This window comes from Cuculus canorus, chromosome 18 (assembly GCF_017976375.1).
Source record: "Cuculus canorus isolate bCucCan1 chromosome 18, bCucCan1.pri, whole genome shotgun sequence".
NCBI lineage: Eukaryota > Metazoa > Chordata > Aves > Cuculiformes > Cuculidae > Cuculus > Cuculus canorus.
The window spans coordinates 391,253-419,251 of NC_071418.1; the positions used below are offsets into that span (position 1 = coordinate 391,253).

Genomic DNA, 27,999 nt, shown 5'->3' on the forward strand with positions numbered 1-27,999 from the left:
ACCCCCTGGCATGTGTAAATAATCTGTTCCCATATGATTTTTGTCTTTTTAATGCTTTCATTTCTTGGCTTTATTCTGCATCTGGCTGGTGGTATTTGGGGAGCTCTGCTGAGACCCTGTACCCTTCTTTGGCTGCTTCAGGGAATGTTTTTTGCTAGTATATTGTGGGAGAGGCAGAGCTGCCTTTGGTATATGTGACTTTCCTTCCTCTCTGTCAGTTCACTTGTTTATCGATTGCAGGAGTGGGGCTCCTGTTTCACCTGGTGCACAAAAGCCGGGAGTGCCAAAGGAGGCCAGGGCAGGCAGCCCTGTGGTTGGCTCAGCTCCTTCCTGAACTGTATCGCCACAGACAAAACTGTGTTCATAAACTTGATCGTAATTTGCTCTCGTCCTAATCGGTGATGTAAAACCAGAGTAGGTTTGTTATCCAAAAAGTTGGGTTTGTCACCTGGCATGCAAGCAGCCAAGTCATTGTTGATGTTATTTCAGAGCTACTCAAGGCTGGGTGCCCGGTGCCTTTGCTGAACCAGGCACCCCTGACCGGAGCCTCTGTGCTCAGTTCATAACAAAAGCTACAGGCGATTGCATGGTGCGAGTTCTGTGCTGCGCGGGCTCAGCAAGAGGGGGCTGCTCTTGGGGACGGACGGCCTCTGTTCCTTGGCCATCCACTGGCGGTCCTGGTGACCAGACCCAATTTAATGTGCCCTTCTTTGATTCAGGTGTCCAAAGCGTTTCTTACATCAGATTGTAAGTGCTTGGAACTTTTACTGAGTACAAATTCCACTATTTTGTTTACTATTAACAACTTTTAGTCCATTCTGCTGAGTGCTTATTGAGATGTTTAGAAAAATACACTCTTTTTGCAACGTTTTCCCCTCTTTCAGACTTACCTGAGACTTGCATAACTCTTAATAAAATCAGTATCTTGACTTGGCATGTGAAATGCCAAGCTCTTTGCAGGCTGGGTAACGAATCCAACTTTTCGGATAACAGGATGATTCAAAGGAAATAATTTTGTTTGACGCTTTGAAAACCAATGCTCAGCTCATACGTGTTCCTGTTGAGGGGGAGGCAAAACATACAGCTGCATTTAAAAGATTAATTTCTAGGACATGTATGATAACACAGACTAGCAGTGATTGTGGGAAGGGCTGTCCATCCTGTGGGTGATGGCCAGGTGCTCATGTGGCTCTGGCAGGTTTCCCACTTCATGTTGATGCATAACCGGTGTGTTTCAGGACCTCTGGTGTTACATTCAGCATTAACCCAGTGGTTACCCCAGCGTCACTATTGGTAACTCTGGGTTTGGCCTTTTGACTCTAATTATAGGACTGCAATCTTGGTTCTGCAATCAAATTTCCGTTATGGCCCAACGTGTAAGCACTGCCGGCTGCACTGGGGCCATGGCTGCGATTCCGGCAGTTCTGCAGGAAGGTACAGGCAATTACTGGAGGCTGGATGCGAGCAGCCTGGCTTTACAAGCTTGATGGGTTAGAAACTAGAACCACTGAGGCCCTCCCTTGGGCACCTCTTTGTTTGCAGCAAGTGACAGCAGGGTGTGTGGATGTCCCTCCGCGGTGTGAGCCTGATGGGTTGGCCCTTGGAGTGCAGAGTGGGCTTGGCCATTACTATGTGCCTCATTTCACTCTGATTCAGACCAATGCATGTGAGAGAGACAGGGACTAGTGAGAATGCCTGCCTGTTTTCTTTGGGGAAAACAAAAAGCTGACTCGCAACTTGCTGACATTTCTCCAGTCACGTTGCACTGGCAGGACCAGCAGCACCAGCAGCTCTTTTGGAAAGGCAGGACAAGGGGATCAAATGTGTTGTCCCCATCCCGGTCCCCCCACCCTTCCCCACCATGTGAAAGGAACTCTTTGAGTGCAAGAGAGAGCGAGTCAGAGCAGCTCTGCAGGGGGAAATAAAGCCGGCTTTGTAGCAGCCCTCCAGCTTCAGTGCGCCAGACCGTGCTGTGCAACTCACCCTGTGCTACCCTCCTTACCTGAGCAGCACCGCGTTCTTCGCACTCCAGCACCCGCTATGATGCTCTGGCAGCAGCTGTCTGTAACTCCTGCTTTTTGCTCTGTGGAGTTACCTCCCAGGCCATGGGAATGTGTGCACTGCTGCAGGGCTGGTTTGTGGTGCTGTGGTGGACACACAGTTCCTGAGTCCCCCTGAGACACACGCGCGCGCGCACACACACACACACAAGTTAAGCAGCAAACTGTGTTTGTTAGATTGGTGGCAAGTTCAGAAATGTCTCAAAGAGTTTGTCATAGGAATAAATGAAGTTGCTTTCCCCCACTTTGTTCTTCCTTGCAATAAATTAATTCTCTTGTACAATAGCTGTGGCTGCTACATGGCTGTGGGATTTGATCTCTGAATGCCCGATGAAGGAAGTATTTCTGTATATCAAGTATTGGCATTTTGATCAAGAGATAAGTGGGCACATCTGCTGTGAAACCATCTGGTTCTTCACCAAGCAAAATGAGCATCTGCCCTGGTTTAGGTCAGGGAGCATTCTGATCACCTCCTGCCTCTGCTGCCAGTGAGCATCTCTCTGTCGCCAGCCTTTTTTTCACCTATCCCAAAGCACTGATGTCTGCCAGGAATCTCTTGGTGATTCCTGGAACAATGCTGTCCTCCTCACACGTGAGTCTGCGGAGGCTGCGGGACTGGGTGAGAGAACGGGCTGGGCTGGAGGGTGTGGGACTTGACCTGAGCTTGGGCTCCGTGTCAGCAGATCCAGACCGGGGCTGTGTTGGCTGAACAGTGCTCTCTCCTGACCTAATTTACGTTCCTGTCTCTTCAAATGTAGATTTGCTCACCTTCAAACTACAAACAATGAAATCAGAAGCTCCCCACTGTGAAAGGTGCAGGCCTGCTCTGAACTCTGAGGTGCAGGCCATTTTTGCCTGTTCTAATCACACACGGAATGCATTTGGCCAACGATGCAGAACTAATAACTGCTCATTTCATCCACTGTGCCATTTGCAGATCGCAAGGGTCTGGAAGCATTTCCCAGAAGAGATGGAGCTGCTGGTTTTTTTACATTCTCGGGAAGTGGAGGCAGAGAGGCCTTACGCAGCGTAGAAGAGAGCCCCATTTCTGCTCCAGGCCATAATCCTCTGATTGCTGCTGGGATAGGCAAAACGAGCAGAGTCAAGTCCTTTTCAGGAGACACCCGGCATTTGGAGGGCAGAGTTGTGAATAAAATAATGACAAGGTCATTCTCCCTTTGGTTCTCAGGTGCCGGCATGCTGCCATAGCAAGGTACTTTGGCGATGCCACCCCACCTTGTAACAAGCGCTGCGATTACTGCAAGAACCCAGGGGCAGTGAGGAGGCAACTGGAGACTCTGGAGCACTGCAGCAGCAGCTGGAGCAAAACATCCATTGGGCCTGCTGGTTCCTCCTGGGACAGCTACGACCCCGAGCTGTACGAAGGTGGGAGGAAAGGCTGCAGAGGTTTTAGCAGGTTTGTACTCAGTCTCTCAACTCAGCCCATAGAAGCTATCAGAGAGAAGAGAGCATGTCCCAGATGTAGGCCCAGACACTCCTATTTTCAGCCCAAGTTTCTGTGTGGTGGCATTTTCCTGTAACTTCCTGGCAGCAGGAGCTGGAATTTCATTTTCCACACGCGCTGGCAGTCTTGATCATATTCATGTCCCAGAGAGCCGAAAGCTGGTTTGACTCTTGTGAGAGCAGCCCTGCAGGATGTAAATGGTTCAAGAAATCAGCCTGAACTTTTTGGAAAGCAGTAAGTGGGGTCAGGTTGTTCACAGTCACAAGGATCAAAAAAGCTTACATTGGGACCAACGTAACAGGAAAGTGTGGCAGAATCCAGGGTTCATTCCTGACTTAATATGACTGGCTGGGGGCCACTGACAGGACTTGGGCATCACGGAGGCCGTGATGAGATGCTGGGGGCAGAGGAGTGGTAAGTGTTGGTGATTCCTGATTGGGCTGACAGCAAAGGAAGGTGTGCAGTGGGAAACAGAGTTAATCCTGTAAAGTGCTGGGCAGTGCAGAGATGACAGCTGCTTTTCCTCCTTGTTCCCTGACTCAGTCATAGCGATCATGCGGCTCTGCCCCAGTGCAGGCTTTGCTGCCTGCACAGCCCATGAAACTGCTGGGATCTGCAGCGCTGTTGTCTGGCCTGGCCCTCTGCCTTATCTTAAACACCTTGAGACTGGTAGCTTTGTTCTTCAGGCACATCCAGCTGAGTCTGGAAACTGTGGACTTGTGACCTAAGCCTGTGTTTGGTCTCAGGACCTGGGAATATGTGACCAGTGCTGTTGTACAACATGATCATTGCCACTTGATTTATTGAACCTCTCCATGACTTGGTAGCTTTGCTGTGGGGGTTTTAATAGTGAACAACCTTAAAGCTCTGATTGTGGTTCCTGTACATTTTTGCTGTGGAAGACAGTAACCTCTTCGGCTACATGTGGCAAGAGTCAGCCGCTTGTTTCGGTGTGTTAGTAGTGAGATTTCGTTTAATGCAACAGCCTGTGAACAGCAGAGGCTGAGGAATGGAGGCTTTGCCCTCTGCCATCCCTGCTCCAAGAGCGGCAACGGCTGATGGGTGGGGTACGTGGCGCGAGGCAGTGCCCCCTCAGCCCCACGGGAAGAACTGGCAGAGCTTTTGAGATGGAGCCCTGCATTCCCAGAGCACAGTGATGTGCTGCTAGTTCACACTGCTGCTTATGAGTTCATGGGATTAGCAAATTACATGAATCTTGGTAGGATACTGAGGGATGGCAGTGAAACTGAGAGCTAAAACGTGTTCAGAAAGGGTGTGAAGTATATCACCTTCTGCAAATACTGGGATGACCTGGGCTTTCTAGGGCTTGTCCCCCCAGCTGATGCTGCAGCTGCAGGAGCATTTATTTCTTGTTTTCCTGCCTTATGCAGTTATGATGAAGAAAGCCGTGGGAATGGGGATGAAGCCAATGAAGAGAGTCGGAAACGGGAGTGGAACAACTTCTACAGAAAGCAGATGAGTCTGCGCAAAGTGAGTTGGTGCCCCTTTGCAAGAGTCACAGGTTGTGAGATTGTCTTGCAGACATAAAGGCTTCCTGGCCCTAACAGGAGTAAAGCATTGCATCGTGCTGTGGCTCATTCTGTTCACGTTTTGTACTCCTGCTTTTGCCATGTTCTCCATATTCTGGGTCAGACCCATAACGTGAAGGAACCTTGTTTATTCATGTCCCGATCTCTCTGCAGTGCTAATCAAGAGGGTCCTGTTGGCTTTATAACACCTTCAATATTAGTAAACACATTTCCCCAGTCAGCTTCTCCTGCATATTCCTATGGCAGAAGCGAACTTTTGTCTTGATTGTCATCCTTTGTCATCTTTGCCTCATTGTGATGCCTTTAATGTACCTTTGTAACTTCAGCACTGATTTTCCCTGGAGCAGGGAAATGTGTCTTTTGTGCTTCTAGACTTCCATGTGTGTTGCAGGAATGGAAGTGTTTGACTGATCTTTCTTTTCTTCCAGGGCAAAGAACCAGAAAAGGAAGATTTTGTTCCTCCAAGTAAATATCTTCTTTGATTTATAGTGGGTTTTCTTTTTTCTTTTGTTTTGTAGCTGCATGTAATTCGTGTAGCATCAGCCCTGGAGGTGTCAGTTCCTGGGCATAGAGGTGAGGTGTTTGGCTGCAAAAACTTGGCTGAAGGAGGTGGATCAGAGCTTTGTTTGGGGTGGAGATACAGAATGCATCTTTCTGAACAGCTTTTCCAAATAAACAAGACAGAAGGAAAACTCAGTCTAACCTGACTTTGTAGGCTCTTTCTGCAGTGGTTATGCAGCCATTGGTCACTGTGCTCCCTGGGGCCCTGTGCAGCAGCTCAGTTCTTACTCTAGTGCAAAAGAATACCTGACGGTTCATCTGCTCTATCCAGCCTCTTTATTTTTGGTTGGTATTGTGGGGAATGGAAGAGACTTGGGTTTCCCAAGCGCTGGGATTCCTGGAAAAGGGGGTTCCTGATGAGATGAGGAGGTTTTGGAAAGGTGTTAGTCATAAACTAGCAAAGTAGATGTTCTCATCCAGAGAGAACAAGCTCGCTTTGGCTTCTGGAGTCTGTAGCTTCTCCAGGTGAAAAGGATGGCTGTGGTGCTCCTTGTGGTTCCTGTGCAGGGAGGAGGAGGCCAAGCAGTCCTGGACTGGCACCCTCTCTGTGACATCTGAGATGTTCTCCATCAGCCCAGTCCTGCTGTGACGCCTTTCCCAAATGCCTCTTCCTGGCAGGTGCAGACTGCCCCTTGAAGGATGCCAGCAGCAGGAGGATCTCCAAGCTCACAGTGAAGGTAAGAGTGGCTGGGGAGCACTCCAGTCTTGTTGGCTTACAGAGAACAGCAAAGATTCTGCCTGCCCTGTTCTTAGCCCTTCAGGGATGGAAGTCTGAGGGGCACTGTGACTTCCGTAGAGCGTGTCTGAGTATCCCATGTTTCCTAGGGACGGGAACACTGCTTGAAGATGCTGGAAGAGGCTTTGAGCACCAATCAAAAGGTTCCAGCAGCAGGAGGAAAAGGGTATGATGAGATGAGAGAAAAAGAGGTAGCGTATTGAGTCCCTAAATGCAGGACCTGCTCTTCCCCGAGCAGCATTACCACTCTTGGGGAAAGCCTTGTAAGTTATGTGGTCCAAGGATGCAGTTTCACTTAACAGCACCCTTCTTGTGGTCATGTTCAGGACAACACTCAAGGATTCCTCTATCTGATTCTGCTAAATCAGCTTGATCCTAGGAGTCGTAATTCTTCCCTGTCCCACACGGTGGGGGTAGTGTACTTCCCAAACTGGCCCAGAGGGCTGCTTTAGACCTGCTTTCACAACTGCATCCTTATCCAGCAGTTCACCACTACATCCCTTAGGACTTCGTTGGAAGCTGTCACCTATTCTTGCACTGGAGGGCGTGAATTTTGTGCTTTTTGGGAGATGCTTAAGCATTAATGTTGCCTTTGCAGACAGAGAAGTGTCTCTTGCCAGCAATCACCCCAGCCTGTGTTACAGGTCAGACCCTCTTGCCTGCGCTGTGGATCTGGAGCACGAAGCTTTCCGAATGAGTAAAATGGCCAACTCGTACAAGGCTTCTGTGCTAAAGAAGGTAGAGCCATCCATCTCCTGCTGTTTCACTGAACATGGCATGGCCTCATCTGGAGGGGAAATAGGGTAGAACTTGTGTGGAAAAGATGAAGGAGAAGCTCTGCTTTGCCTTGCATGTCTTCCAGATCTTTCTTCTTGGTTGTGTTGCCAGGAGGGCCCAGAATCACATTGGTTTCACATCTTTGTTGGCTTTACAGGCTCTGGAAACCTGTGGGCCAGGGCAAGCTTCTCCAGGCGTGCTGTAGGCCCAGGAGTAAAGGGACTGGGGAGCAGCTCAGGCTGTTGCTGGCAGCAGAGTGTCCTTGGGATGGGTTAGCTGGTTCCTGTAAGTCTCTTGGAAAATTCTCTAGGAAGATGTTTCTGTTCTTGAAATGGGTCTGTTTTGCCACTGTGGCTTTTAGTTCGTACAGAGGCAGGATTGCATAAAGATTTCTGGCCACCAGAGAGTATTTCTGTTCTCTTTTCAGGTGGCAGAAATCAACAAAGCCTCAAAACAGGGAGAGTTGTTCTCAGTCTTTGGGTCTGGAGTTGGTGTCAACAGCCGCTTGGAAACAAAACCCGGGTCTGCAGCAGAAGAGGATTTCCTCCCTGCATCCCAGGTTTACTCAGTGAGTAATTACAGATGGATAGGCAAGGAGGGAGTGATTTGTGTACCTGCTTTTTTATAATCTTATTTGAAGTCCTTTCTGTGGCCATAGCTGCTATATTTCAATTGAAATTGCTTTTTGGAGTGAGGTCAACTGGTCATGCTGGTTCCTGTTAGTGAATATCATCTATGTGCAGGCCGTGTGTCAAATAAGCTTTTCTTATCTTGCTCTAACAAGGATGCTGCTGGTTTTCTTACTGCAGGCCCTTGACTTTAACCAAACCCATTTCACTGATGTTATGCCAATGAGTCAAGTTTGGAGCCTTCCTCAGCGCAGGGCTGTGGCACCGTGTACTGTGTGCACAAGCTGAGCTCTTTTCAGGATCCTGCACACAGGCCTTCCTCAATGCTCTCACAGCCAAACTTTCTTCTTCCATTCTCTTTAGTTCAAACCCAAGCGTGTGGGAGCAGGATTTCCAAAGAAATCCAGCTTGTTCCAGACAGCTTCGGAAATGCTGAAGATCCAGGAGGAGAGCGATGCAAAGTGTGTAAAAAAAGAAGTAGATTGTCCTAACGAGCAAGATAACGGCAACTGCAGTCTGGAATTGGACACCAGAAACCCTGATTTCCAGAAGAAAGAAATGGCAACCAATGCAGTGTGTGAACGTGCTGGGGTGGAAGTGCTCCTTCCCGAAAAAAGGAGACGGCAACCCAGTCCAGACCCAAAAGCTGCCCTCTGGGATAGCCCTACTAAGAAATTCAAACCTAGCAAGAAGCAGCAAATGCTCGCAGAAGCAGCCAAAAAAGAATCACAAGATATTTCCAAGTTCTTCTCTCTCTCCAAAGGTCAGTCTAAAGCCAAAAGCTGCAGCTCAGCAGAAAAGGATGTCTGCTCTGCAGGCACACTACCTCAGGTTTCTTCTCAAAGCGTGTGTCAAGAGAAATCACTACCTCAGGAGAACCAAGGTGTCTCTGGAGAAGGCGTGGCTGCACAGTCCCAGGAAGGGAATGAAGAGCTGGGTGAAACAGGAGTAACACTTACTGAGAGGGTGGAGGATCTCAAGACCCAGCAGGCTGTTGAACCCAGACTCCTTCAGGAAGAAATGGATATAAAATCCAGGTAAAATCTCTGCCTCTTTGCTCCCTGTGTTGCTCTGTTGACAAGCTGCAGAGCCCCATCGGTCTTGGCCTGGAAACTGGGAATCTGCACGAGATCTCTAGGCTGGGGGACTCTTCTTTAGCACAGAGTCTCGTGGCCACTGACAGTGAATGCAGTAATATCTTCACTGTGGAATGAGTAACAGGCCTTCTCTCCATTCTTCCCGGCAGTGCTGCTGAAAGTGTGGTAGAAGCTGTGGTAACTGTTGTTGGGCAAGGAGAACATGGGAAGCAACCAGGATCAGATGAGGTAAGACTCTAATGGATGCCAATTTCCTCATTTCTTCTGCTCATCTTGCGCCCAGTTTCTCTCTGGGGGTGGTGCTCCTGGTCCGAACTTCACCTGATGGTGCCATTTATCTGGGGAGGGCCCAGCTGCAACTGGGGAGTGGGGAGGACCATAGTTGCGTTGCGCTCCTGGTGTTCCCCTGCTGCCCACGAGGCCGTTGCCAGCACCTTCAGACTGGTGAAAAGCTTCCCCTCTTTTCTGCTTTGTTTTCCCTTCTCTGCAGCACATGTGACTGTACTGGTGCCAATGACTTGCCTGGAATGAGTCTCTGCCCCCTCTAGACCATTACTAATTAGAATTAGCAAGGTTTTCCAAGTCCAGGGAGCAGCCATGAGCCAGTGACACACGGGACCGCTCAGAAGCCTGTGTGAACCAGCTCACAGCCTGCTTTGCTGTTCAGTCTCTGGTTCTACATTTGGTGTCTGAGGCTGTGCAGCAGCTGACTCTGCTGAACAGAGCAGTTTTCTCCTTGCTCTGTCAATTTTGAACTCCTAAAGTGTTTGATTCTTCCCGAGGGAAGTATTCCCAGCAGACATCCTGGGAAATCTTCTCCTGTCCCTTTTTCTTGTGTAGGGGCTGCTAGCAATCAGCTGCCCCCGCGTAGCACAGAGTAGTTCTGAATGAGGTGGTCTTAGAGGGGTTTTCTCAAAGGTCTTTGCGTGGGAAACTGTGTTATGTCTGCGCAGAAAAATAGGTTTCATATTCTTGTGTGACATTTGCGGGAGGGAGAGCCTGCAGGATGCTGCAGAGATTCGTGTTCTCAGAAGGCAGTGGCTACTGGGAAGTGTAACGCTGCCATGGGCATTGATGTTTTGGTTTTCTTCTGTCCTTTCTCCAGGATATGGAAAGTCCTGCAACAAAGCGGAGAGTGGCAATATCTTCTATTCTGTCCCACCCAGAAACCAAAAATGTTGGTCCAACAAAGAAGAAGGTGACTTTTGATCCAAACTTAGCACAGCATCATAAAGAAGGAACCAGCAAGCCTGTACAGCCAGCGACCAAAGGCGTGTCCCTCAAAGAGACAGCAGACATTGTGGTCAAGTACTTGACCCCATTCTACAAGGGTGGCAAATTTGCTTCCAAGGTAGGGCACAGCTCAGGGCCCTCTCGAGCAGGAGGGGACTGTGTCTCCCACGGGATGTGGGGCTCTAGGGAGGGGAGGGTGATCTGGACACTGCATTTCATTTCCCAGTCATATCCTGGCACATGCTTTTTCGCTGACTCCAGGTGCAGCACCTCAACCCTCCCAAGAGAGGGTTTGTGTGTGATTTAGAGTAATATCGTGCTGCTTCCTTACTTGTATGGAGTTGTTCATGTTTTCTCATTAAGTTTTTAAGAGCTCCCACCTGTGAAGCAGCAGCAGATCAGGCTTGGTTCTGGTGCAGTTCCCTAGACATGTTCTGCCAGGCAGGCTGGGGGAGGTGGGGAAGGCAGGCGTGTTTGCAACGCTCCTGTGGTCTAAATCTACCAATGGTTTGTGCCAGAGCCAGCCTGTGCTCAGAGCGAGATGGTGAGGCAACCGGTATCTGCTTTCTGCTCTCTGTCTCCCCCAATCCCACAGGAGCTGTTCAAGGGCTTTGCTCGGCACCTGTCTCACTTGCTGGCTAAGGAGAACCCGGCCTCCAGGAACGGTGAGTGGGCAGCTGGAGAGAGCACCCCGAGTCTGGGATTCTTTTGATGCTGAGTGGGTCGACATCTTCAGAGGGAAAGGGTGTCTGGAGTATTGTCTCCAATGAGGTGGGTGCTTTCTCTCTTGCAGTGAAGGAGGAAGCACAGAGACTCATCAAGGAGTTTTTCAAGTCGAGGGCCAGGTGTGACAGTGAGGCAGACTGGCAGGACCTGCAGAGCTCAGGAAGCTGATCCCTGCATCATGTTGTCTGTCTTCCTCCAGCACTGGGACCAAGGAATCCTGAAGAACTCAAACATGGAGTGTTTGGTGACGCTGCAGCAGTGAGTGTTCTTTTCCCACTTCATTTTGCTCACTTCTGTCCTGTGTGACACACGCTTTAGGAACCACTTTCTGTGAGCTCAAGGAGTTTCTCCTGTACCGAGCGTCCTGAAGCTCTCAGTACCTCTTGGCGAGAGGTGTGAGGTTTGTGCCTGCTGTGTGCGTTGGAGGCCGCTGCCTCACAAGCTCTGCAGCGTCTCCAACCTCTGCTCCCACAGGGCAGAGTGTCTGGGAGGGGCTTTGTGGCTGGGGCTCCGCTTTGGGAGGGCATCTCGCTGCCTACATGGCTCCTTCTCTCACTGCCCCATCTCCTGGTTCCTATCTCAGTGTTATCAATAAAGCCCTACACTACAAGTTCCTGTGCTTTGCTCAGGGCTGCCAGTGATGGACAGTCCCTGCATGGAACACTTTCCTTTGAACGGAAGGAGGGGAGCATTTTGTTTTTACCATGCAGGCCATGCCTACTTTCCAAAGGTGAGAAAGTCGAATTCTTTTTTCTTTTAATCTTAACTTTTTTTGTCTTTGTCTGGTTCTGCCTGCCCTGTAACTGAAGCCGTGATGCTTTTTCAGTATGAACCTCTCCAACAGTGGCACCAAGGTTGCCAACACTTCTCCAGCATTTGCTTGTAACCCCTAAAGCCATATTTCCTGCCTGTGCCTCACCCACAGTCTGCAATAAAGAGGGTGATGCTGCTTTTACAGCTGTGAAGGTACCGCTGTGGCCCTCACGTTGATGCTGTGGTGCCTCTGCTGCTATATTTATATAAGGACCTGCACAGTAGGGGGTCAGATGGTGTGAGATAACCCGATTCCCTGGCACAGGTCCTTTCTGTTGTGTTTTTCTTAGGTTCTTGCCTGGTGGCCTCAGGCACTAGAGCTGCCAGAGGAATCCGCAGCCTGAGAGGCCACCAAACAGGCTTTTTTGTCACTGTACTGAACAGATGTGTTGGTTCAAATGTACCAAAGGGTATGTGGGAGCTGACAATAAAAGTGTGGTAGCTGCTTTGGATGCTTCTGGATGCTTTTCCTTGCCAGTCATACAGGGTAGTCTAGGACATGTTAAGACTCCATCACTGTTAACACAGACAAGAAAGCTCATTTCTCAGCTGAACAGGCAGTTAATTAATAAATGCAAACCTGGCATGGGAGGGGAGGAAAGCAAAGCATGGCCAGCAGACACCACCAGGCAGGACCAGGAGAACCTGGAAATGTTTAACTCAGAAATCCCTTCTGTCCTCAGCTACTCTGCTCCCTGAAGGACAAAGGGCTTTTACAAGAAGCCTTTTAGACAATAGAAGTTATTTTTCAGCTGGTGGCTTCTATTTTACCTTCCCTTTAAAAAAAATCTTTTTTATCAGCCACCAAAGTGGCATTGCCCAGAGCCACCTGGAGCTCCGCGCTTCTGGAGTTCAGCTGCTGCTGGGGCAGCTTCCCAGAAATGCTTTGTTTATCCTGTAAAGCGGAGTGAAGGCGTGGGGTTGTGTGACAAAGGGCTTTGTCACAGTGTGGGGCTTTTCTAATCCGATGGGCTATGCTTCTGTGTAAGGCAGCAAAAGCTTGGAGACAGACAGTGGGAACAAGGAGAAGGAGATCTGCAGAAGCCTCTGTTCCTTCTTTTCCTGTCGCCGTGCTGTGTCACCCAGCCTTGCGTCACCTGAAGGGGAGGATGGGACATGCTTCAGCTGAGACTCGATGGGCGGGCCGGTGCTGTGGTTCCTGCTGGAACCGCTCCCTGGCCAGAAGCTGCTGGCACGTCAGGGCTTGCCCTGAGCCCCCCTTGCTCCTGGCCCCTTCCCAGCAAGCAGTGATGGCCTCTTCCACACGCGTTGCTAGGGCCTGCGGGTCGGTGCCCGCACTGGATGTGAAGCAGTGTCTGTCACGTCACAGCTCCAGAACATCATTGGGATTGTTTTATTGCAGTCTCCTGAGGTGCAGGTATTTTTAGTCCAGTAGGACAGCTGTAGCAGTAAAATATTAAGTGTTTTTGTACAACCTGGAACCTTGTGCCCTGCGATACGGGTTCCACTGGAACCTGCTTTCTTTGTGGGTGTGTCATTTCAGTATGAGAGCTGCACAGACATGACTGACATCTTTATAGCAGAGGAAAACATATGTGTATAATTATGTCAGTAACAAATTAATTAGCAATAAACTTTGTTATCATTGCAGCTCAATGTGTGCCCCAGCATGTGTGTTTATTGTATAGTAACACTGATCTGCTTTGCAATTAAGAAGCTTTCTACCAGCTCCTGCTTCACAAATCCTGCTACAGGGACTCTCGCCTGTCAGTCCAGAGAAAGCCTGGCCCAGCAGTCACTCTGTAGCCTCAGCCCTGTGCTGGGACACACAAATCTCTAGCAAGCACCAGTCTCTGCTCATGTTAATTAACTCAAAACCGAACAGTCCTGCACTGCAGAGCTTGAAAGCGGTTGCCGGCGTCTGTCCAGACGCTCTGTGTTGGCGCAGGCTGTGCAAAGCAGCGCTGTGGAGATGGGTCCTGCGGTTTGTTCAGCCAGTGCCTCCTCCGGGGAAGAGCTCTTGGGGATGGGAGGGCAGGACACAAGGGGTGACGCTGGGGGCCAGTCGGTCAGCAAACACTGTGGTGGCAACCCTGGAACTGTCTGAGGTCATGGGTGCCTTCACGAAGTGTCCTCTCCAGCAGACAGGCCAGGGAGCGCGGAGAAAGCTCAGAGGAAGAACAGGGCTGTTTGCCTCCTCTTAGGCTTTAGTGGTGCAACTCTGTTTTCTCCAGGATGACAACAATTGTGTGATACATTTCTTTCGCCTGTGAAAACACAAATCAGCATCAGTCGCTCTGCCCCAGAAATGGCTGCTTCTCATAATTGAATATTCTCATCAATTGCTTTCCATAATTAAATGGAACGTGCTTCAGCTGAGGCCTTGCTGAGGGAGAGTTGCTGACAGGGAAGGTGCTGCAGGACCTGCTGGCATCAGCTCACCAGGCAGAAGCTGGTGACAAAAGTGCTGGGACAAAGCTCCTCTTTGGGGCCGGGGAAGCACAGTGCCCCGTCTACCTCAGGAGAGGGGAGAGCTGTGGTACCACCTCAGCAGTGGCTCAGCTGGCAGCGGAGGCAGTTTTCACGTCACCAGGAGGGAGCTGTCGGCCTGGGGTGGTCTCACCTGTGACAGTTCCAGCCACATCGTCCTGGGGCTGGTGGCTGAGCCGTAGTTCAGTTCTATGCCGGGAAGGCCGTGGTCGGAGACAGGCCGCAGTGTGCGCATCTTCTGCAGCTCCCTCAGCAGAATGACACAGGAGACTACCTGGGCAAGGGGAAAAGCCACAAAACACTCACTGGTGCAGCCTTTACAGATAAAACCACTGGATTCTCACCAATGAGGATTCACTGCATTGAAAGCTGAGACGAAGACTGGGCACGGGGCAGGGTGTACAGAATGCAGGGCAAGCTCCTGCTGCCAGCGTGGCCCAAGAACTCCTGCAAGACTAGGACAAACAAGACTGTGAGCTGCACTTAGTTTTACTGTGGACTGTGCTTGTTAGCACCATCACTGACCTTACAGGTAGCACATAGCAGTGCTGGCTGTTCTGCAGCTCCTGTCCCTTGCTTTGGGCACAGGGCTGTTTAGCATGGCTGTGACACAGGCAAACCTTGTCCTTGCACAGGTTCTTCTAAAAGTCCAAGTTATCTGACAAACATGGGAGCTCTGGACTCCAGGGAGGAATTGCCTGGCATACCTGGGCGGTGCGATCCACCACAATGATTTCTTCTTTATTCACACCAAAGAAACAGGGTGCAAGGATTGTGGCATCACTGACTCTCTTGACAAAATAAGCATTGTAGCCAAAGAAAGGCAATTTCATCACATGCTCTGTAAGGAGGCAAAAGGTGCTTTCAGGCAGCAGCTTCCAGCCAGCGATCCAGCAGTGATCCACCTGCAGCTGGTGGTGGTCAAAAGCTGCAGGTGTTCCCCAGCCTTTCTACATTAAACAGTGAGATTGGCAGCTTCTCCCTCTCAGGCCACTGATATTCAATTCTCAGCAACCTGAATTGACGTCCTGTTTTTTTCCAACCAGAAAACAGACGTGCAGCAAGATTATTGATTAAAACACAGCTTGTGCAGAGCTCTGCAAATCTACTGCAAGCATCTACAAGAGAGGTGGGACTTCTCCATGATTGCTGTGTTTGGGGACAAGTGCCAGGCTGCAGGGGCAAGGAGTCCCATGCCATGGCCCATTTCAGGCTCCAGGACCCTCACCAGCCTCATGAACTCTCCCAAAAGTGCATTCAGAGCAGCTTCGGGATCAACGACTCAAGCAGACCTGACTGTCTCCTTACCTATGAACTGGATTTTTGCCTCCAGTGGTGGGAGCGGCTGCTGGGCACCCAGCAGCATCCCAACCTGGGTCTGCAGGGCCTGGGGGCTGATGGAGGCCTCCAGGGTCTTCGGCGTGTACTCCTTCAGCTCCTCCCTGTGCCAATGAGCAGATACTGAGTCAACCCCTGCCCAGATACAATCAGATCTGCCGGGGGATTGAGAGGAAGGAGGGGATCTGGCAATGATTTTCCATTACGTGACCCACTATGAGACCTACCTGGAGGGAGCAGAACTCTGCTGCTGTGTTTTGGCCCAGTGCTGCAGCATTGCCAAAACGCCCACCTGTGTCTCCATTTCTTTACTATGGCTCAACAGAATCCTCCCATTCAGGTAATCCCACAGCACCTGGGGAACAGCAAAGCACTCAGGCCTCTGTTAAGCCTTGCAGAAGATACAGGCAGGTCTGGGCAGCACCAGGCTGTGGAGACCCACATCCTGCCTTGTTGATAACAGATCCAACACAAGCTGATAACTTGAAAGCAAAGATTTTCTGGTCTCAGGGAGAGCAAGGAGACCTGCACAATCCATGTCTGGAGCAGTACAGCTCTTAGGCTGGGGCTGCAGGTGCTTTGCCTTCTCTGCATGCACAGCTTCAGCTCTTAGTCACTCCCAGAAATGGCACACAAAGCTGATCAGCTGAAGTCCTTCTGCTTCTTCAGTCCCTTCAGGACGTTGCCATCGGCCTGGACACTAACTCTGCCCTGCCAGGAACCTCACTGGGGAGGGTCCTGGCGCACACACTGCCTTTGTTCCTTACCTGTCCATAATGGACATCAGTATAAACCCTGTTCTCAAAGTGCAGGGGTGTCCTCCAGAGGAGCCTGCGTAAACTTATGGTGACCAGCTTGTCCTCCAGCAGGTAATCCTGAAGATACTCCTCCGATCTTATCGGCCTCACCATTTTATCTGCAAGTTTGCACAGAGAGAGGGTCCTCACTGCTGGTGCTGAGGCAGCGGGCTGAGCTCCAGGGCTGGGGTCAGGAGCCATCCCGCATGCCTCTGTTCCACCCTGCCCTGACGACTCCCAGCATCAACCATTCGGAAAGGACAGGGACCCACACAGACACACCCCCTCTTCCAGGAACAAGCAACACAGCCCCTGAGAAAGCACAATCTTAAACCTCATGACAGAGGGAAGCTGCTGAGGAGATGAAGAGAAGCATCCCCAAAGCCAGCAAGGGCGGGGAACTCTTTGGACCAGTAGCCACAGTATTCCCTGTTGGAGACATTTCTTTAGGGAAGAATCTCTACTTGCCGTCATTATCTCTGTTGCTCCTGGTGGCAAAAAGAACAAAGTCCTGTATCTCCTCCTGTTCGCCTGCCCCCATCTGCTCACAGATCTCCTGTAAGAGCTCCTTGGCCACCTGAGGCAAGGAAAGCAGCAAATGAGCTGTGTGGCCTGGCAAGCCCAAAGCAGCCCCGAGCAGCCAGAGGGAGCGGGCTGGGCAGAGGGCGGTGGCACGGCTCTGGCCATGGCACGAAGCACAGGCTGGGTGAGGGGTCCCAGGGTTTCACAGGCCCTACAGGGACACCCTGCTACAGGGATTCTTAGGAAGTAAGCAGAAAACAGTCACGGCACTGTGGGGAGCATAGGCCAGGCGCCAGGTTTTGCTGCTTAAGGGAGTTCCTGGTGAGGCCCAGAGTCCAAGTCAATGGTGAAATTCGAGGCAAAGAACTCACAGTGAACGTCTGGATCCTGGTCAGGTATTCTATGTCTCCAGGCAGCAGCACCACTAGCCGGCGGGCACCGCGCCCCTTCTGCAAAGGGCAACATTTAGGCAGCAAGACAAGCAGCATCCCATCAGCCCCACAATTCTTCCTCTTCCTTCCTCTGCATCTCCCCGTTCCACCACTTGACCATGGCACCTGCCTCTCCCCTGCCTCCTCTATGGCGCCAAAAGTCACAGTCCCCTTACAGACAAGTGTCCCATTTCCTCTCTCGGAATACTGACTGCCCAGGCCACCCCATGCATGGCACCTCCTTGCAAGGCTCTGCCCTCCCTCTCTTCCCAGCACTCCCACTGCTCAATACCAGCAGCGCCTCCATCTCCACAGGGAAGGGCAGGTGGCGACGGCCCCCATACAAGAAATTTTTCCGCAAGTTGCTCTGACAGATCTTAGCTGTATCTGCAGGAAAAGGGAAAAGCTTGATGAGCTGAGCCAAGCAGAGGCCTTGGCGTTGTCTCCTGTGGTGTTGAGTCATCCTGGCTGTGCTCAATTTAACCCAGGGCCACTGCTAGGAGAGGATTAGCTCTTATCTCCCACTCTTCCAGGATACATCCTCATCATGATCGCTGTCACCAGCCAGTGCCCAGGGACAGAGGAGCACGGAGGAATGACGGGATGGGAGCGCTAGAACCCTCTCTCTGGTAGGAGCCCAACCCTGGAAGCCCACAGCTTGCCTTTCCCCCAGGTCTAGCTGTCAAACTGGACCCAAGACACAGGGCGGAGCCACCCTCAGAGACACAATTCCACCTTGCCTGGGTACAGAGGCAGTAGGCAATGACCTCAGCAAATGGAACAACTGGAGACACAAAGCAGACTCTCGCCTGCATGCTCAATTCCCTCAGTTTCCTTGACCACTGGGCCTTAGTAAAAAGGTGGACAGCTGTTTGTTTTACAGGACACAGAAACAGTCATACCATGGTGGTTGCTGGATGGATCGGTGCCGGCGAGCTGCAGGAACTTGGTGGCATAGGGCATCAGGATGTTAGAGGGGAGGAAGTACCCAGTTAGCAGGTGTAGAAGCAACCACCCATGCAGCGCGCTCTCACTGCAGGACAGAAAGAACCATGGGCACCTTGGAACAAGACAATTCCTGCTCCAAGCAGTTCAAAGTGAGCCTCTGCCCTTCTGAACACCCGTGCATGGCAGGTAGCAGGAAATGAAGTGGTGGCCCTTGGTCAGAGGTTTCTTATGCTGAGGAAGGGACAGACTCAGTTATTCCAACAGCAAACAAAGAGCAGGGTCAGTCAAGGCCACTCTGCTGCCATATTGCCGGTCAGTGTGGTGTCAAGACAGTCCTAACAGTTGTACCAGGACTGGGAAGAGGGAGTCAGGACTCTGAGCAGCACCACTACTGGGAGCAGCCAGGACTGCTCTCAGTGCCCAGGTAGATCAGCAGCCTGAGGACAACCATCCATTGCAGGAGAGCAGCCAAACCTATGACGCCTGCGTTTCCCGAGTGCTCAGCAAAGGCTCCAGGTGGGACCAGTCCAGCCCCAGGGGCAGCCCTGGCCCTGCTCCCTGTGCAGCCAGGCTGTTGTTCCTCTCCAGCTGCACACTCACAGTGCTGGCAGTGCTGGTACTCACTGGTGAGGGTTGTGGGTGACCTGTTTGATGACCTGGCAGTAGACCTCGTCATGCAAACTCTCCTTCTCCTTGCACAGCTGCATTCAGAGAGAAGGCAAGATCAGAGGGGGATGAGATCATCAGAGAGGCCCCAGGTCAACTGTCTGCCATTCCTCCCCTAGCTCCAGAGCTCTTCAACATGGTCTAAAGCTTGGGCTTTGCAGCCCCTGATCTCTAGCACTATCTGAGCCCAAAGGAGAGGCAGGTTGTGCTCTCATCCAGACAGCGATGTCCAGGGAAACCATTTACATACAAACCCTCCCCTCTATATTTTTTTTTAATCTGTCTCTCTCTTTCAGGTCCTTCTCTTATTATGGTAGTTTCTGCTCTCTCCCTTCCACGCAAGGTCTTGGGTCTGCATTCCCAGTGCTGTTACAGCAGCTTTCTGAGGAAAAGGTCACAAACCTGAAGGATTTCATAGATGCATTCAACCTCAGTCTGGTTCTTGAGTTTTGGTTGATCTCCCATGAATCGCATCACAGCTGCAAAGTGAAGGCTAGCATTTAGGTATCGGCAGAGGTGATCCTGCCACGGGGAAGGCAAGAGCCCAGAAAATGTCCTGGAAGCTCTTCTGCTCCATGAGATGTTCTGAGGCTTGCACCAACTGTGCGCGTTGGCTGGGGCATCAGCCCAGACAGTGGGTGTTCTTGGATACTTTGCACTTGAGGCGAAGTGGATTTTGCTGGGCACTTTCAGCAAGGATGTGGGTGGTTGTTAACTGCAGCAGTGCCTCAAGAGGGGCCCCTCCTCTCAGAGTTTTCATCCTTGCTCTGGGCCCCAGGCTGCCTGTGTGTGACCACCAAGGCCATCCCGTTCTCCCCACTCCAGCTTCTGCGGTGTTGTGTCCCAGAAAGGTACTTACTCTTGAAGTTCTTTATAGCAAGCTCGTTCAGCTCACTGTCAGAGTAATGGAGCAAAGACTCCTGGATGGGGACCTGCAGGGCCAGAGCACAAGGGTAAGCTGGGAGAGAGAGACTGCATCCCAGGACCTGCTTTCTGTGCTTTTGCCATATGGGGACAAAGCCAGAGGCAATGACAGCACTGGGGCTCTGCTGCAGCCATGGCGAGAACCTGGGCTCACCTTGGTGTGCTGGACAAGGTCAGCCACACTCTTGTCAGCAGCCACCCCCTTCAGCCCCTGCCTGCAGAAAGGAGAGAACATGCAAGCTAAGAAGGATCCCCAGTAACGGCTTAGGGTGGGTCAGGGAACACTGGTCCTGGGATGCCTGTTTGGGAAGGACCACAGCCTACTCACACAAACTGAGCCCCTCGGAAGTAGGCTGTGGCAAAGTCCATCATGGTATAATGATCACCAGCAGGGACTAACATGATGCTGTCAGGCTCTGATGTCAGGCTGGGAGCAGAACTCTGCAGGAACAAGCACAAAACTCACCCTGAAAAGTCAGTTGAGGAGCTGCAGTGTGTATTCTCCTTCATGGCCAGATACGGGAGGGGCTCAACCCCATGCGGTGCCTCCAACTCCCACTATGACAGTATTGGAGTGTCTCCATCTACAAGGATTAAGCACCCATCTTCTTCCCTCTAGCTCTTGAGGTCAGACACTTCCAGGGCCATAGACCCACTCTAGCAGCTCCTACAGAACTCAGCCATCTCCCCTAGCAGTTCCTCAAGGACAACAAACCTCCCTGCTGGTGTTCCTGCTCTCTGGGGAAGCTTTTGTGCTCTTCCGCAGTCTTCCACGCCTATCCATGCTGGTGCTGAGGTAATCAGGAGCTGCAGCCAACTGCACCAGGCTGGTGGGGAAAATTCCACAGCGGCCTCCAGTGGAGCCAAACTGCCAGCCTGCAGGAACAGGGGAGAAAGGGTCAGGAACCATGGCAGCTACCAAGAGAAACAAGCAGGCATCCTGCTGGCAAAGGAAAGCATCAGACTGAACAGGCTTTCTGGTCAGAGAGTGGCAGCACTGAAGGCTGACCACGCCAGCCCCTCACACTCTGCCCTGGTTTGCTTTCCAGCAGCACACAGAGCTTCTGGGCACCACAGGTCCCGACAGCCCTTGAACCCAGTCTCTACCTTTCCTGCCTGTCTCAACAAACTCCCTCACCTGGCTCCACACCCTGCATGGGCAGTAACTCAATGAGGTCCCCCTTCTGGAAGCTGAGAAGGCTCTTGTCATCTGCGATGTAGCTGCGCAGAGCAACGACATAGTTGGTATCCTGGAGAAAAAGCAATGAGAAAAAAAATGAGGAGATCAAATCTCGTCCCTGGGATGTGAGGGACTCAGACCATGTCATCCCACAGACTCTGTCAGGTCCGCATGGGAAACCACCTTCATTCCCTATTGCACTACAGCTGCTTCCTCACCTGCCTCAGCTCCTGGATGAAGAGTTCCACCATGGCCTTGATGCAGGAAGCCTTTGGAGAGTGCAAGAAGAGCTGCTCTGTCTTCAGAGAGAACTCCAAGGCATTGCTGCCCTTCAGTTCCACTGACAGCACATCTGCAAAGCTAAGAACACAGCCAGCATGCTCAGGCTCCTTGTGCCAGAACTGAGGATGTAGGATCATGGGCCTGGGAGCTCATTCCAAGGACTGAGAATGGAGGTAAGCCTCAGCACACTCCAGACATTGCCTTTCACCAGCGCTGTCTTACAACAGGGATAGAACCATGGCCTGTCCATGGGTTTCCCCATCCCAGTCTGAAGATGGTGTGCGTGTAGCTGAGTCAATTATTGTAGGCAAGGCACAAAGTAGGAAGGAAAGAGAAAGGCCAGACTCATTGGAAAGAGGGTTAGTGAGTCCCAATGGGCGTAGGGACCTAGAGAGCAGAGCACAACCAGACCGTTTTCAGTGCACCCGTTCAGGCTGCCTCCTACACGCTGAGGACGTCCTGCAAGTGGCAAATTATCATCCGCAGCAACCAGTGTCCTTTTGCTCACCTGTAGCTGCGAAGAATCTTCAGGTGCTCAGGATTATAGCCTGCTGCTTTCACCACCTTCAGCAACCGCATTCCCCGGTGAGAAACACCCAGGATCTGGACATCACTTCCATTTTCACCCTGTGAGGGAAGTGCAGCAGAGATCATCAGGGGCTCCAACCCACCTGGACAGAACACAGCAGGGGAAGAAGATGCTACCACATGTACCACGAAGGAGGTCAAACTCAGCAGCATTTTCACAGAAGCTTAGAAAATGGAGAGAACAAGTGAAGGAAGACAGAGGAGCAGGACTCTGAGGAGGCAGAGAGGCAAATGGGAGAATATAGGGACAAGGGCTCAAGTGAGGTGGCCAGGCAGGCAGCCCGTGTGGAAAGGGAGCTCAGGGCAGCAGAGCGATGCAGACAGGCAAGCAAGGAGAAAGGCAGAGAGGAGTGATGTGGGAGAGACAGCCAGGACAGGAGATCCTGGGTGAACTAGAGCCATGCAGCTAAAGGGAGCCCAGGGCCTGCTGAGGTGAAGACTCACATGAACTGGGAAAAGGCGGGAGAAGTAGTTAGCCCAGTTATCCCGGGCAGCGAGTACAATCCTCTTCTTTATCCCATCCTCCTGGATAGACTGGGCATCATTGCCAACCCGGAACTCCACTGGCAGGGGTACAAAGTGGATACTTTCTCAGTAAGGCAAAGATGGCCAAGCATCTCTGCTCATTCCCAGCAATCCCCCTGTCCTGGTTTCAGTTGGGATAGAGTTGATTTTCATCCTTGGAGCTGGGATAGTGTTGTGTTTTGGATTTAGTATGAGAATAATGTTGATAATATATTGACATTTTAGTTGTTGCTGAGCAGTGCTTACACTGAGTCCAGGACTTTCCAGGTTCTCATGCCCTGCCAGCAGGAAGACTGGGGTGCTGGGAGGGGAAACAGCCAGGACAGTGGATCCCAACTGCCCAAAGGGACATCACAGGCCATAGGACATCATGCTCAGCATATGGACTGAGGGACTTGGCTGGGGGGGTGCTGCTGCTTGGGGACAGGCTGGGCATCGGTGGGTTGGTAAGCAATTGGTTTCCATTTACATCACTTGTCTGCCTTAGGTTTTATTTTTCTCTCTTTTTGTTCTTTTCCTTTTCATTGCAATTTAAAAATATTTCGTCTTATTATTTTATTTTGCTTTAATTCAATTACTAAAATGTTCTTATCTCAGCCGACAAGCTGCCTCAGTTTAACCCTTCCAATTCTCTCCCGTATCCCACCAGGGGAAGGGAGAGAGCAGGACATTGTGTGGTGCTTAGGTGCTGGCTGAGTTTAAACCATGACAGCCCTCAGTGATCACAGCACAGCAAATGACATGCAGAGGTGAAAGGAGGCCACACACCAGAAACCTGCTAGTTTGTCTCCCCTGTTCCCTGAAGGTCCTGTCAAAAAGGCAGGTGGATTTTGAGACTATTCAGTAAACACAGTAGTAAGTTTTTCTGGCTCAAAGAAATTTCAGGGCAATTTTCTGGCCATTTGGAATAAGCAAACATTCCCACACTGCACTGCACACACAAATGTGCTTTCTTGCTGCAGAAATGTGCTTTCTCCTCCACTCTAAGTCCCGCCTGGAAATGCTTGGGGCCAGTTTCTTGTTTCAAAACAAAGGCTGGGAGGGGCACAGCGAGGAAGGGATGATGGGGCTGTTAGTTACTCAGCAGGTCTTTCATCTTGCGCTTCTCCTCCCTGGAGATCCGAAGGCAGGAATCAGAGAAGGTGTCACGCATAATCTGCAGAGGAAGCAAACAGAGGCTGCCATGGAAAAGGCCACTCTGAGTGTGCCGGAGCATTTGGGGCTGTTAAACAGACTGAGTCTTAGAGAGGAGCTTGGCTGCATCGACCTGGAGAAGAGATGAACACCAGTGGAGTGCGAAAGTGAAGGCAGCTTATGCGGCTGTGGAGTGCTTTGTCCCCACCCAGAGACAACAGCCCCAGAGTCCCACCCCAGCACGTACCTGTTCACACAGCAAGTTCAGGCAATAAGGGTGACTGAAATTTTCTTTGGGGTAAAACACCTGCAAGGGGAGGATGGAAACGATAGTAAGTGTTACAGATGTTTACGGATGTTGTAGAAATCGCTCCTCAGCGATGTTTTGTAATGCATATGGAGTGAGTCCGCATGCAAGGATGGGCAAGGAAGAGGCACTGTGAATGTAAGCAGAAGGACCAGAAGCAGAGGAGCAAAAGTGGTGAGAGCATGGGATGAATGCCAGTTAGTTCAGTGCACTCTCCAGTACCTGATTTCAAAAGCATTTGGACTGTTTTAATAGGAAAGCACCAGGTAACAACAAATTTAGATCTATTTGTAGATTGCTCAGTGCTTTACAGAGGAAGGAAAGGACAGGCAGGGAAACTGAGACACTAGCATGGGACCCCGATCCTCTGTGAGGAGATCCCTGGCCTCTGACTCCTGTCTCATGTGAGCTCCTACCAGAACTGTCTTTGTCCTTTTATATCACACTGTGTGGAAAACCAAATGTGGGACCAGTTCCTCCCACCAGAGCCCGCCCTTGGCTAATAAGCTGTACCTCTTTGCGCAGGAAGATTTTCCAGGTAGGGTTGACGTAGGAAAAGCTGACGCTGGCAGTGAGCTTGTACAGCTGGGTCTTGATGTTCTCATCTTCTGCTACCGTTATGGTAGAGGCTGCACGAGGAGAAAGAGCAGTGAAGTTGGGCTTTGCTGCCTGCAGGGTCCCCCCCACACCTGCCAAAAATCTAGCAAGAGAAAGGGTGCTACTCTCTGTGCCTGGCTAGTTACTGTCAGGAACCTTCTTGAAAGCTAGTGATCAGCTAATGTGAACGCACACACGGAGCAGTCGTGAGAGTACCAGCATTTCTGTTAGCATTTATAGTTGCTGTATCAGCCACAAAGTTCAGTGCTTATTGGAGAAACACTCCAGAAACAGGCAGCACACAGCATCCCAGGCAAAACACTATCCCTGTGCTTCCGAATTCCTACTGACAGGCAGTAGCTACACTGGTTTGCAGGTGGGCAGTATCCAGGCACTCCTTATGTGGCCAGAGTCCAAGGTCTCCTCTGCTCTTGTTCTCCCTCTGAGAAACATACCTTCATTCCCGGGCAGTCTCTAAGGACCCTCCAGAGGCGCTAGAAGGTAAAACACCTGGCTTCCCATTCCTCCCTGGTCTAAAGTCCATCCATTGAACCTCAGCTTTCATAAAGTAATTACACTCCAGGCAGGCAATAAGATGTATTGCAGTCTGGGCCTTGCTGTAGCCCAAAGGTCCTTTCTGTTTTTAGCTGTATGTGTCAGAGACACCCAGCCCTTCCTTTACCATTTGTGCTTGACATGCTGCACTGCACTGGGAGGAAAGGGAAGAGTCAGAGCTGGGAAGTGCTATGCTGAGTGCTGTGCCAGACCTGAACCATGAGTCTCTGATTTCACCCTGCCCATCTGGGGCCACCAGGGCGGTTCCAACTCCATCCCCTCTGCCTTCAACCCCACTACCAAATCCCACCTGGGTGAGGTCAGCACTCACCTTTCTCTGTGTATTCCTGCCAGCCCTGGTTCCCAGGCAGGACAGGCGAAGGCAATGGTGGGGAAGCAGGAGGAGGAGAAGGAGGGGTCTGGGAATCTGGTGGGGTGCTCCCCTGGCTGAAGATGGACAGGAGAGGCAACTGCTTCTCCTTGATAGAGCTGGAAGCTGGGCCTGGCTTGGGCTTGGGTTTGGGAGGTGGAGGTGTTCTCTTCTCTTGTGGCAGGGGGACTGGCTGCAAGACAGCAAAACCATTTGACCCAGTCATTCTCTGCATTACGTGCTCTGGCCTGAGGCTGCTGTTGTAAATCATCCGTAGGGCAACAGCTCAACTCTAGAAGCAAAATCTGTGTGAACAGGGATACGAGGGCCTTTAAACCATTGTGCAAACAGATGAAGATCAAGCAAACTCAGGTGTAGAGAATGAAGTATTTGAGATTGAAACCTCCGTTTGGGAAGGGGAAAAAAAGATGTTAATGGGCCAAGACCTTGTACCCAAATGTGGGGAACATGAGTTGCTTGCTTCCACGTCAGCCTTAAACACAACACAACAGAATGCGCTGCTCCAGACCCTTATGTCCAGGAACTCAACTGACTTTGCAGACTGGAACCCAGTCTAGGATGGGCGGCACCATGGCATGAGCCATCTCATAACCCAACTAGAAATCATCTGGCTGCTACTGCAATGCCAAGTAGCTCCCAGGCTGTTGGAGATGATATGCAGGCCCTCACTGCTGACCTTTTAGGTGATGGAAGAGCAAAGAACTCACTGATTTGGAAGGTGGGAGGTTCATCATTCCCAGCTTAGCCAGAGCCTCATTTTTGGGGTCACTTTTCTTTATAAATGGCTTGGATAATCTCCTGAAAGGCAATGGAGAACATGGTGACGGGGGCTGCAGAGTGGTTGTGCCCACAAGGGAGCCTTGTGGCAGTGCTGGGACAGAGTTCCACTTGTCTCCATACTGCCCATCTGGGTGACCCCACTCTCACCTGACAGGCTCAATGGGCAGAGGCTCGGGGACTGGCCTGCTCTGGTACATTTTGATGATGTTGTGGATCTCCCGGCTGGGTTCAGGCCGCAACTCAGAGCCTGATGGCTTCACTGCAGGTGGCTCCATCTTTGCTTTCGGTGTCTGCTTTTTTGGCTTTGGCTCAGGAGGTGGCAAAGAGGATGCAGGAGCTATTTGGGGTGACAGCTTTAACAAACAGACCAGCAAAGACACAGGAGAAACCTCTTTCTCTCATTTCAATCTCCCTGTCCTTCCCCACTAGGCTGACTGGCCGTGGCCTTCCACTGCCTCGCTTTGGGATCCCACTTCTGAAAGCTCAGACCTTTCTCTCCTCTGCTGGCAAGATGCAAACTCCCAGAGGAGTCGGATCATTTCCCCCTCTGACTTTATCCTGGCACAATGCTCCTGGAAAGTTCCTGCTTGTCAGCCTGCCTAGTCTTCACTGCACATCATCTTACCTGCCACTGCTCCAGGCCTGGGCTTCTTTTCTTCCCTCTTCTTCCTCTCCTCTTTTTTCTCCTCCTCCTGCTTTGGCTGGGGATTTGCTGGAGGGGTCCAGGTTTTGGAAGGTCTCACTTTCTTCACTCGGATCTGTTGCTCTCCTGCATAGAAAGGGAGACCTGAGCCAGTTAAACCCACAGCCAAAACCTAGCACTCATGGCATGGTTCCACCCTTGCACCAGTCAGCAGAAGTCTGTACTTTCCAGAGCCAAAGGAGGCTGTGGCAGACACAAACCCAAAGAATCCTAGAAAAATGGTGACACAAGGTCTCACAACCCAAACTGCAACCCGCTGAGCAGGCACCCCAAACTCCTGCTACACACAGCACAAGCAGCTCCTGCAGGTATTAGCTGGGCTCCAGACACGAACACCTCATTGTGCCAGCGGGGCTGCAGGTTATGATGAGTGAAATTCCCAAAGTGGTAGATGCTCACCCATCTTCTGAAAATATTCTCTCTTCTGCTGGAAAGTTTCCCGAGGACAGTCATCATCTTCACTGCTGGAGAACTGGTCTGTCATGTAGTCATAAGCCTGCAAGCAGTCCACAACGTGGTCAGTTAGCACTAGGCAGCAGATACCACAGTGCCCTTAAGTTCAGAGATGATCCTTCCTCGCCAAGTTCTGAGCTAGAATTTCTCCTCATCTAGGAGCATCCCAAGAGATCAGTCTCTGACCCAAGCAAGTCCAAAGAAGGAGGACTATGTTAGTGGTCAAAGACAGCTTGCTAGAAGAGAAACAATTCAGAGTGATGGATTTTCATATGGTAAAATTCAGATTAGCTGGGAATGAGTTGGCCAACACTGCAGTCGAACCTCCACAGAGCTAATGTTACCAAGACACGATACTGTGTCTTAAAGACTCAGCAAGTAGAGTTTGAAAGGCCTCAATATCATACATAAGCACAACACTCTACTCTTCTCACTGCCAAACCACTGCCATACTGCTAGGGAAGCAGAGCAACAGAAATCATGAAATCCAAACCAAATTCACCATTGTTGTTCGTTGTTGTTCCAGTGCTTCTGCCTTATCTGGCAGCTCTGGAGCTTTTGGTGGTGCAGCATTCTGGCTGCTGAGAGGTTTCTTGGGTTTTGGCAAAGTGGCTGGGGCTAGAGCTGAGGCTTGGGCTTGTGGTGGACTTGAGACTCTTGGCCCTGAGTTCTCAAGAGGCTGCTGCCGTTTCTGCTGCTGTTGCTGTTGCTGCTGGGAGATGCTTATGGCTTGGAGGGTCATCTGCTGGGCCTGGAAGAAGGAATTGCAATGTACATGAG

The 27,999-nt window shown here is 51.1% G+C and overlaps 2 protein-coding genes across 6 annotated transcripts in view; one reads left to right on the forward strand and one right to left on the reverse strand.

Annotated features, from left to right (window-relative positions):
- The window catches only part of RECQL5 (RecQ like helicase 5), a 35,491-nt gene extending 22,369 nt beyond the window's left edge, over window positions 1–13,122 (forward strand). The window contains exons 9-20 of one of the 5 annotated variants that reach the window (XM_009564049.2): window positions 3,250–3,477; window positions 4,917–5,016; window positions 5,504–5,540; window positions 6,255–6,313; window positions 6,462–6,538; window positions 7,017–7,110; window positions 7,577–7,717; window positions 8,142–8,815; window positions 9,025–9,103; window positions 9,981–10,226; window positions 10,704–10,773; window positions 10,902–13,112. In XM_009564049.2, the coding sequence (XP_009562344.2) occupies window positions 3,250–3,477; window positions 4,917–5,016; window positions 5,504–5,540; window positions 6,255–6,313; window positions 6,462–6,538; window positions 7,017–7,110; window positions 7,577–7,717; window positions 8,142–8,815; window positions 9,025–9,103; window positions 9,981–10,226; window positions 10,704–10,773; window positions 10,902–11,002 (1,906 nt within the window). In that variant the 3' untranslated portion in view covers window positions 11,003–13,112. Of the gene's footprint in view, window positions 1–3,249; window positions 3,478–4,916; window positions 5,017–5,503; window positions 5,541–6,254; window positions 6,314–6,461; window positions 6,539–6,970; window positions 7,111–7,576; window positions 7,718–8,141; window positions 8,816–9,024; window positions 9,104–9,980; window positions 10,227–10,703; window positions 10,774–10,901 lie in introns of those variants that run through there. The other 4 variants (XM_054083638.1, XM_054083639.1, XM_054083640.1 and 1 more) reach the window with 4 other exon arrangements.
- Window positions 13,123–13,289: 167 nt separating this feature from the next.
- Window positions 13,290–27,999, reverse strand: part of MYO15B (myosin XVB) — a 36,653-nt gene continuing 21,943 nt past the window's right edge. Inside the window, exons 33-61 of the mRNA XM_054083644.1 lie at window positions 27,722–27,970; window positions 27,166–27,262; window positions 26,689–26,832; window positions 26,211–26,400; window positions 25,991–26,081; window positions 25,224–25,455; window positions 24,254–24,369; window positions 23,681–23,740; window positions 23,380–23,455; window positions 22,219–22,337; window positions 21,695–21,813; window positions 21,123–21,264; window positions 20,863–20,974; window positions 20,440–20,600; window positions 20,053–20,165; window positions 19,879–19,939; window positions 19,660–19,732; window positions 19,203–19,279; window positions 18,759–18,835; window positions 18,089–18,219; window positions 17,479–17,573; window positions 17,127–17,204; window positions 16,702–16,810; window positions 16,204–16,352; window positions 15,664–15,791; window positions 15,407–15,540; window positions 14,806–14,939; window positions 14,232–14,372; window positions 13,290–13,875 (exon numbers count right to left, since the gene is read on the reverse strand). Of these exons, the coding sequence (XP_053939619.1) occupies window positions 13,816–13,875; window positions 14,232–14,372; window positions 14,806–14,939; window positions 15,407–15,540; window positions 15,664–15,791; window positions 16,204–16,352; window positions 16,702–16,810; window positions 17,127–17,204; window positions 17,479–17,573; window positions 18,089–18,219; window positions 18,759–18,835; window positions 19,203–19,279; window positions 19,660–19,732; window positions 19,879–19,939; window positions 20,053–20,165; window positions 20,440–20,600; window positions 20,863–20,974; window positions 21,123–21,264; window positions 21,695–21,813; window positions 22,219–22,337; window positions 23,380–23,455; window positions 23,681–23,740; window positions 24,254–24,369; window positions 25,224–25,455; window positions 25,991–26,081; window positions 26,211–26,400; window positions 26,689–26,832; window positions 27,166–27,262; window positions 27,722–27,970 (3,468 nt within the window). The 3' untranslated portion in view covers window positions 13,290–13,815. The remainder of the gene's footprint in view (window positions 13,876–14,231; window positions 14,373–14,805; window positions 14,940–15,406; window positions 15,541–15,663; window positions 15,792–16,203; window positions 16,353–16,701; window positions 16,811–17,126; window positions 17,205–17,478; window positions 17,574–18,088; window positions 18,220–18,758; window positions 18,836–19,202; window positions 19,280–19,659; window positions 19,733–19,878; window positions 19,940–20,052; window positions 20,166–20,439; window positions 20,601–20,862; window positions 20,975–21,122; window positions 21,265–21,694; window positions 21,814–22,218; window positions 22,338–23,379; window positions 23,456–23,680; window positions 23,741–24,253; window positions 24,370–25,223; window positions 25,456–25,990; window positions 26,082–26,210; window positions 26,401–26,688; window positions 26,833–27,165; window positions 27,263–27,721; window positions 27,971–27,999) is intronic.